The 9,866-nt window shown below is 37.9% G+C and overlaps 1 protein-coding gene across 1 annotated transcript in view; it reads left to right on the top strand.

Moving 5' to 3' along the window:
* Positions 1 to 1,391: 1,391 nt before the first annotated feature.
* Positions 1,392 to 9,866, top strand: part of C2CD6 (C2 calcium dependent domain containing 6) — a gene marked incomplete at both ends in the record, with an annotated part of 90,845 nt that continues 82,370 nt past the window's right edge. The window contains 3 exons of the mRNA XM_084259488.1: positions 1,392 to 1,595; positions 6,095 to 6,184; positions 9,212 to 9,263. Coding sequence (XP_084115614.1) covers positions 1,392 to 1,595; positions 6,095 to 6,184; positions 9,212 to 9,263 — 346 coding nt within the window. The remainder of the gene's footprint in view (positions 1,596 to 6,094; positions 6,185 to 9,211; positions 9,264 to 9,866) is intronic.

The raw sequence follows: 9,866 nt of genomic DNA, 5'->3' as shown, positions 1-9,866 counted from the left end.
GTGTGTGTGTGTGTGTGTGTAGGCTGTTCTTATTTCTCTGGGATAAATCAGGAGGCCAATTGCTGGGTTGTATGGTAGTTACATGCTTAGATTTTAAAAAAAACTGCAAAACTTTTTACAAGCAACTATTTACCATTCTACCTTCCCTGATGACATTTTTTCTGATAAACCCAAATTATTTTGTCTTTGAATGTCCCACCTACAATTTGTATTTGACCCCATCCCCCAATAGCATTTCCTGTAGTCTGGAAGTTATGCCGGAGGTTTGATTATTTTTTATATTGTTTCACATGAATCCCAATGAAATCAGAGTGTGATGAAGGACAAGTCTCACTGGGATAGTGATTGAATACCATACAGCACAAGCAAAAAGATAACAAACCTGTATCAAGGACCTGAGGTTATTGCTCTCTATCCCCTGAAAAGTAGAAGGTGAACATCAAATACTGCACCCAAAGAACTCTCTATCTTTTAAAATCAAATAGTGCCACTAGTGTGAGGTAGTAGGGAGTGTAGCTTGGAGACTGCAATTATCTCTGTTTTGGGGGCAAAAGACAACCGAAAGCTGAACTTTGAACTGGCCATTTAATAAAAAAATTATAGGTTCCAAATAGAATAGCAATAAATAATGATCTAAGGTAGCAGTATGCATTTGGAGGCCCTTCCATATTAAGGAATTTAAATTTTTTGGCAATGAAACAGTCTGAAATTTTTTTTTTTTTTAAAGGTAAACTTTAATACTGGACAGTGGAAAGAGTACCTGCTAGTAGGCCAGAAGACCCTTGCTTAAAGTATGGCAGTCAAGTGTGTGGGAGATGTCTTAGACTAGATGCCAAAAAGGAAGCATTGGGTTCAGACATTTAGGGTTAGAATTCAAGCAGCTTTTGTAGATATGACATTGCTACATTAAATGCGATTGGAACATACTAGAGGTTTGGGAGGGAAGATGAATTTGAATGTGTTATGAGTAAAGATATCTAAGTGGACTGGAAATACAACATCTAGAGCACAGGGGATAGTATAAGGAATTAGTGACTGCTATTGTTAATAGTCTAAGAATTGGTGCGGGGAGACGAGGGCTTGGGATGGCCCTGAAGGGGTCCTTTGAGGCGCTGACAAGCCTTGCTGCCCACCACCGTACTCTAACTTATTTCTAGAGGAGACTGAAACGGCCTGGGCCAGTGCTTGCAGCAGACCTCCATGTTTGCTAAGCTGACACTCCTCCAAATCCAGTACCAAGCAGGGGCCGGCCCTGAAAGCCCGGGTCCCCAGAGCTGTGGTTTTGCGCGGGAAAAGCTCCCGCGAGGGGCCGGGGGCGTGAGGAGTTCGCGCCTGCGCCGTGTAGCAGACCGTCAGTTAGGCTCAGACAGGCCCCAGCAGAGGTGGGAGGTATGGATCCGCCCCTGAAGCCGCCTAATCTTTCCAACACAGCTGTTAACAGAAATGGGCGGGTCCATGCTCTGTACGTATCCCCTGCGCTTCAGAATACTCTGCATTCCAACTTGGAAGCCGTCCCTGACAGAGAGTTGTTAACAGTCTATAGTAGTGCCCAGAAGGATAAGACCAAGGAGGGCCCTGCGCAGCGGCTGCTGAACGTAAGTGGGGACTCACAGGCGGAGTTCGCCCCCTCCTCAGACACCTAGAGGGCCAAGGAAGGACGAGGGGGTCCAGGCACGCGGAGGGTTGCAGGGCAGGAGGAGACCTACCCTTGGTTGAAAGTGGTGATGCGTGAGAAAGGCGTAACATGTGGCCCCTTGGCATTTACTTAGCTTGCCAGAACCTCATTTTATTAACGGTTGGGTGAAAACCGTAATCACTACTTACCTACTTTATATGGTTGTCTGGAGAACTAAATGAGAGAGTAACGTAAAGTGCTTCTTAACAGTGCAAAACAGAAAAAAACCAACAAATGTTGGCTACTCTCATCCTGAGGATTTCATTTCTTGAAATCTTGTGATTAAAGCTCTGGAAACTTTAGTTACATTTATTTTCAATTCCTGAGGTTCTTACAATTGAACCTGTAGGAGCAAATCTGCATCATGTCTGCAAAATGAATCATAGGCCTCCTGTTAATTACAAAGGTAAATTTATACTTGAAATGTGCAAAACTACTGAGTTTACCATGTAGTGAGGATGGAGACCTTCTCTCTTTAGGAAAAGGAGAATCAAATTGAAACATTTTTTCAAAGTTTACTAGAGGATTATTAGAAAATATTACATTTTCTTTTGATCTTCTGTTAATAACTTACTGTTATTAAAAACAGTTCAAATAGAAGTATCAGAAAACAAATGGTACACAAGAACATGATGTTCCTCTCTGTAAAATGAAGGAGTTGAATGACTTGATTTCTGAGGTACTGCTCCTAATTCCAAAACTTAGGATACTCTTGACATTGCTCTGATAAATTGAGAGTACATTAGATTAAGTTATGGAGTAAAACTTGGAAGAAGTTGTATAAGGGAGATGTGCTTACACCTCTTCTTGTTATGTGTCCTTCTAAGGAATTTGGACTTTATTCTGTAAAATGGTGATTTCCAATATTTTTTTGAGTATGAGTTTTTTCATGTGTGAATATGTTTTAAGAGTATGAGATCCATTTGATTGTAAAGAGAAAGAGAAAAATACCACACATAAGAATAGTTGGCTTTTTATTATACACTGATGAAAAATCTACAATGACAGAAAGTTACCATGTAGGCAGTGTTTAGAATTTGCTTATAGATACAATAGCACCTACATATATGCAAAAAAGAGCAGGGTATCTATATGCAGGGTACATTGCTTACTCAAGTTTGGTTTCCCAAATTACTTTACTGTGGATTGTTTCAATGTTTGACAGACCAGAAAGAGCTTAAGAAATTAAATATATGCTTGGATTTAGTTATAATGACTTCATCAATGAGTTTATGCAATACAGATGTTTTCTATACAATAAAATTAGAGTAATACAACTCTGTTATTAAAATTATGCAACAGCTACTATAAAATACATGATATAGACCATTAGTCATGGAATGGATGTGTTTCAATTTAGTAATTGCTGCCTCTGTATCAGTACACAGGTTAAAATTATACATTTGAGCAACAGGTAGACTTTTCTATAACTTCTTTGCATTTTTTTCGGTATATGACACATACTTTCTGAAAATTAGATTATCACAGGATAGTAAGAACAATTATGTAAATGTTTAGCATTTTCTGTACACAATATGTAATTTTTTTAATACTTGGAAGCAAATGTATCTCTCTGTGTGCCATCACATTAGTAAGTGCCAATTAATATAAGGAGAGCAGGTTTTTCTTTAGGGCTAGGAGGTAGGACTATCCTAGGAAAAGGATAATGGATTTTCAAGGAAAATGTGGAATAGAGGATGTAGCAAGGCACAGGGCAGGCTCTCTATGGACCCGGGCAGATGGGTAAAGGAGAGTCTTGTAGCCCTCGGTGGCTTTTTCAGGCTTTTTATGATCTTTCTGTACCATTTGTGGTGAGATAACCAGCTACAGGGCAGTCAGGAGGCCCGGGGGGCCAAGAGGCTTGCAGGCCTCCTGCCCCCAGCCGGTCTTCACTCTCTCTGGACTCTGGCATTCTCTCATGGTCTCTCCTGCACTCTGCCTCACAATCCTCTGCTGCCGCCCTTATATGTTCCATCTCTTTACTCAGCTCTGCCCACTCATGCACGCCCACACCCTACTCAGGTGCCACCATCAGGCATAGGTGCAAGACCACATGTGTCCATCATTGATGCTGATGGGGGGAGGGTGGAAAAAACCTGATCACTTCCATTTACCCTATAGAGGACCAAAAGGTTGCTGGGAAGACGTGCAGAGCCAAATGGGTTAATGTACAGATCTTTTAATAGAAATGCCACGAGGACTTCTACTCAAGGTGGAGGCCAGTGGAGACAGAGGAGAAAGGCGTAGTGGAACTGAAATCAAAATTATCTGTAGGTTCAGAAGAAATTCTAGATGGTGTTGGAGGCTTTATGAGACTGGTATTTAGAATGCCCATTCAAGATTCTAAAAGAGTTTTGGCAAAGAATTGTTTTAGTTAATGTTGCTTTCCTTGAAGAGAACTTTGCTAAGGTGAGGAAGGAAAAGTAAAGAGGGAGTAAAATAGAGAGGGAGGCAGATTTGCCAGGTTGTTAAGGATGAATTGAGTATAAGTAATCTAAAAGTGTTCCCCCGCCCCCACCTAGTTATCTTGTCTTTGCTGAAATGCCCATTCAATATATTTGGTTTCCGTGAAAAAAGTTACCAAGATATTAGAAAGCATGAAATGGTCCACATTAAATACAGATGGCTCCCTATATGGTAGTGCAGAAAAATTCTCTGTATTCAGTAGAAACTGAACTTTGAATTTTGGTCTTTGCCAAGACTAGTGATTTGTTACATGTGACTCCCCTGATGCTGGGCAGCAGCCACCAGCTGCAGCTTCTAGTCAGCATGCCACATAATCCCATGAATTACATGAGATATTCAACACTTTACTATAAAGTAGGCTTTATGTTAAATGATTTTGCCCAACTATAAGCTAACGTGAGTGATCTGAGCATGTTTGAGGTAGACTAGGCTAAGCTATGATGTTTGGTAAATTCTGTGTATTAAATACATTTTCAACATGAGATTTTTGAGTTACAATTGATTTATTGGGATGTAACTTCATCATAAATTGAGGAAGATCTGTATAGATATAATTGCCACAGTTTGGTGGTTTTTTGATAGTACAGTAACTGTCATTTATTAATCTTAAACTACAAATTAAATCTTTAATACACTTAAACCCATCAGATGCAACAATAACAAAATGATCCTACAAAGAACACTTTTTTAAATATAACTGAAGTATTCATTATATACTTTAAAAGAAAATTTTCAACATAACTAAGGATTTATTATATATTTGAAAAATTGAACAAGTGATTTTTAAAAGGTACACAGTGGAAAGATTTGGGGGAAGCTAATGCTGATAAATAAAAACAAGTTGATTCAAGTTCACCAAAGATATGATTCTCCTTTCAGGTTATATTTTTAATAGGCAATTTTCATACTCCTCTAATCCCTTCCCAAATATTCCCCTCCCTTTTAATCTACTTAAAAAAATCTATGTTAAAATGTCTTGTAATTTTAAAAGGTTAACCATCATGCATCATGACCAGAGCCTTTAAAAGCAAAGTTAAATAGAAAATTGCAAATGTCAGTTTGTGAAGTTACTCAGGAGAAAGATCACACAATTAAAAACCTAAAGAAAGCTATTTGTGCATTGTTCCAATGTACCTATTATTTCAAAGGAATAAAACACCCATTTCCTTCCTTGACTGATAACAGATGGTGTATTGTGTAGGGTAAGGAAAAATGTCAGGCTTTTCTGCCCTCCCGCCATCAGGATAGATGATGGATCCTTGCGGTCCTGAACGCATACCTGATGGCGGGCACCTGGAATAGGGTGTGGGCCTAGGTAGATGGGATTCACCTGGGCTAAGACTGCTTTTTAAGGGCGGTGTCACGGGGACGCGAGCAGAAGCAGAAGTAGAGAACGCCAGAGAGCCCAGATAGAGTGAAGACTTGCTGGGGGCTGGGAGGCCTGCCAGCCTCCTGGCCCCCCAGTACCCCTGCCTGCCATGTCTGGTAAACCCCAATAAAAGACCTGCAAAAAACCGCTGAGGACTCTGACTCCTCCTTCACCCGGTATGCATGGGATCAGAAAACCTGCACTTTGGTCTTCCTGACCTTTACAATTGGGATGACTTACAAGCAGTACCATTGCCTTTTGTGGAGTCCACATCAGATTAAGACAAGAATGTGATGATGATGATGCTCATTTTTAGTTAGCAAGGAGAACTCATTGTTCATGCTACCACTTTTCTCAAATGATCCCCTTAATTATTTTAGATTTAGTTGAGTACATTTTGGTCTTCTGCTACCATATAGATGAACTTAATCAAGGACAGGATGAGTTTTCTAGTCATATTAACATCTCACTGTCAAGAATAAGATCTGATACTAGATATTCATAAAATATTTGATGAATTAAAGGAATGTTTTTATCTAGTTAGGTGCTTTGCCATCTAAAGTCTTTATTTATTTATATTGTAGATGCTGAGAAAAACTTTTAAAGAGTCTGAATCTAAAATAGGGATCGAAGTAACACCTGAGGTGCCATCTTTGGTGCCATTTGGAGATGTGGTATGTATGACTAATCTTCAAAAAACTTGAATGAAAACTAGTTAGTATTTACTATCTGGTTAAAAAATGTGTAGAAAACTGTCCTCTTTGATAGCATTCTTGAATTTTTCATTTTGGGGGAGTCAGGAAAGCATTCTAATAATCACTGAAATTATGAAAAACATCTGATTGACAGGAAAAAAAAATGTTTTCTATGTTGGAGACTGGCAAACTCTAGTTATATCAGAATCACCTGGAATACTTTTTAAGACCTTTATTTTTGGGACTGACCTAAGATCTGATAATTTAACATAATAGACTAGGGCCTCAGAACCAGTGCTTTTATTGAGCTCCTCAGGTGATTGTATTTATTGTGAGATTTAGGAACCTTTGAGCTACAGTTTGAAAATTCACCCCATATCTTTCCCTCATCCAAGAAGCGCAGGCCCCCAGAAGCAAAGCAAATACACCCACCACTCACGCACAAACCCACAGGTAGGACCTAATTAATACCTAGGCAAAGAACCCGGAAAAAACTGTTCTCTTTTGGGTGCTGTTGAGTACAGGGCATTAGGATCTATGAACATTGAGAGCTGTCAAATATGATATTTTACAGCTATCTTTATTTTCTGAATACTGTTGTAATATTTCATTGGTATGAAATGAGAGTTTCTCTTCTCTTAACCCCTCTTCTCTAATTCCTGTTGTATACTGTTTTCTTTATTAAAAAATAAATAACAAATTTGACACCACTTTTTTTTCCAGTAATGGATAATACTATATTCACATGTATATTTTTGTTTTTATAAAATAGTCACAGTATATAAATATGTAAGACTTTCTTTCCCATGTCATAATGAAAAGTTGGAGTATCACAATGAAAAGCCTTCAACATCTGAATCCAAACTTAGAAAATATTCTTTGAAATCACTTTTGGCTGTAAGTGATTATGCATGTCATTATATTAACATTAATTTCTGTGATCCATACTCTTGAATATGACTTCATCTCTTCAGAATTGACATTTTGAAAAATATTTTATTTCACCTATACTTCCTAGCTTCGTATTTGTATTCCCTTATTTGAATTACATATTGGAAAGCATTAAAGAGCTTCTTTCAAAAGCTGGCTGAAAGTTTTCAACATAGAGATATCTGGCATGTGATTGATAGCTCCTCCTAAGGCATAATTCAGTCACATCATCATCTCTTTGAAAACTGTGATTCTGAGATGTTTGGCAAGATTTGTACATGTGTTTTCGATGATAACTGAGTCACAACCCACTATTCCAATTTCTAATAGTCACATTCCATTCTCACAAAAAAATGTGAAAAAGCTATATGTCTTAAAATTTGACACATAACATGCTTTGGTGAACAGCTTTCTGGTTGCTTTCCTACTTTAAATTGCTATTTGAGAGTATTTGGGAGGTGAAGGTATTGACGTGGTTACTGCTTTGGGTCATGACTGGATCCCAGAAATCTGTGGCAGTATTTGGTACCTGCAACCTGTGCTGATCATTTTACTTTTGAGTGTTAAATCTTTCTGTATATTTGAATAGAAATGTATTCTCTTTTTTATCGGATAGGTATAGTATGTAAAGGTATAAATATCTATTGAAATATAAAGTCAGGATAGTTGCTCATGGCGTCATGTTGAGATACTTGGCAGTGATTTGTGACAGATGTATAGAATTGTGCAATCCAGAATTATAACTATGCTTCTCTGCTTTATCCTCCTTTGAATTTTAAATTCCACTTTGATTATATAGTATGCATACCTCCCTACCTTTGAATTTGAAATCTTAGAACATTCCCTTTAACCTAGCATTTCATATCTATGAAGTAGGTATGAAATAGACTAAAATATTTTCTTCTTTCAGATTTCATCATTTAGATACAGTAGTCTTTTTTTTAATTAATTAATTTATTTATACATGCACTGGGTACAGTCAGAAGCATGGGAGGGTGAGAGAATTCTCCAGAGCCAGAGTGGGGAGCAGAGCAGGCAGAAGGACCAAAGTACACTGCTGAGGGGAGCAGCGGGTGGCAGGAGAGGTCTGAGCGCCATATGAGACCCTCCTCCGGTGGCCAGGGAGCAGCCGGGGATCGAACCAGCGCTGCAGAGGCTTCAGGCAGCTTTGCAACCCGGCGCTCAACCGCTGCACCACTGGGGAGGCCCTAGATACAGTAGTCTTTTAAGTGATTATTGAATGCTAACCTCTTTTTCTGTATTGTTTGAAAGTCATATCTTTAAAATTAGTTACATTTAAAAATATTATTTGTGCCATGTATTTTGTTTAATGTTTTTTAATATAATATTGATGTTGATTTTACTTGGTTTTAGGCTCAAATATAGTAACTATATTTGACTAACATTGCATATTAGTATTCAAGTGTTCCTGTATTCATTTTGTATTTGATTTTATGGTTAAACACAAGGTACAGTTTTCTTTAACACTTAGGAACACATTATATAAGAGAGAATGAATATTTCACAACCCTCAGCACCTTACAGTTGTTGAATGAATAAAGTGGTTTTATGGTTCTGTCTAAGAAAGCTTATCTGCAGAGTATGGTGGAACATTTTTGGTGCTTTGATGGTGGGTGTGCCGTGGTAGCATACGTCTGAAAGGATGCAAACCTGTGCCCCTAAATCATGTTCAATATTGTCAGTCAGCATTACCTCAATAAAAAATTAGATAGTTTCTTAAAAATTTATCTGAAGCAAGGCATAAAAATTTATCTCATATGCAAGGTACTATATTTTATCCATTCTCACCTAATGTTAAAATGATTCGGTGATGATAGTATGAGACATTCTTGTTATATATTCTTCATTGTAGGTTTCCTTTGAACAAATTCTATGTATTTATGCTTTCTGATATTTACCACTAACTAGGTATTTCTAATTGGAAACATAATTTCTAATGACAAAAACTAACTGGAGGATTTTTTTCTTTTTAAATAAAGTTTGGTGTAGAGAAAAATGGAAGAAAAGTTAACTTTCAAAAATTCATTTGCTGTGTTTTTATTGTTATTGTTATAGGTTGGCTGCCTGGCTGTTCATATAAAGAACTGCAAACATTTTGCAGCTACAAGTATCCTTTCTTTTGATTTAAGAGCCACACTATGATTTTATTTCATTGTTTATGTGTTGCTGCACTAGTAGCTTAAAACATTAACCATTTTGTGTTCAGTCACTATCTGCAGACATTAGGGGACACTTCTGCTTCAAGTTATTACAGCTGCTGCTGTAGTCCTCTGGCAGTTAAAAAGGTTGGGACACATGCCTGACACTTTAGTGAGAATGGCTGGAAGGCTGGGACTAGCTGGGATACTGAAGTGGTTGAACATTACTCTTTGCCCATGTAGTCTCAGGATCTGTTGTCATCGTTTTTTTCCCCCAGGATTAATTTGGATTTAAAAAAAACATGACTTTAAAATACCATTTATCTTGATTTTTTTAGGTAGTTTGTGTTCCCTTAAATTTTGCACCTTGGCTAGTACTTCTCTCACCCTTCCTAGTCCCAGCCATGACATGTCCATTATATGTTAAAGTAATCACAGGGCCAGGCTAGATTCAAAAGCAGAGGAAAATGAGTTTCCCTTTTTGATGTGGAGAGCGAGAAAAGATTTTCAACCATCTGTACCCATCTCAATTACCAAATAAGTAATGGAAAAAAAAAATGGATCTTCTTGGA

Source organism: Talpa europaea, assembly GCF_964194135.1.
Source record: "Talpa europaea genome assembly, chromosome: 1".
In the NCBI taxonomy this organism is placed as follows: Eukaryota; Metazoa; Chordata; class Mammalia; order Eulipotyphla; family Talpidae; genus Talpa; species Talpa europaea.
Note: the sequence above shows the minus strand (reverse complement) of the source record. Positions and strands in the feature narration are given on the sequence as shown.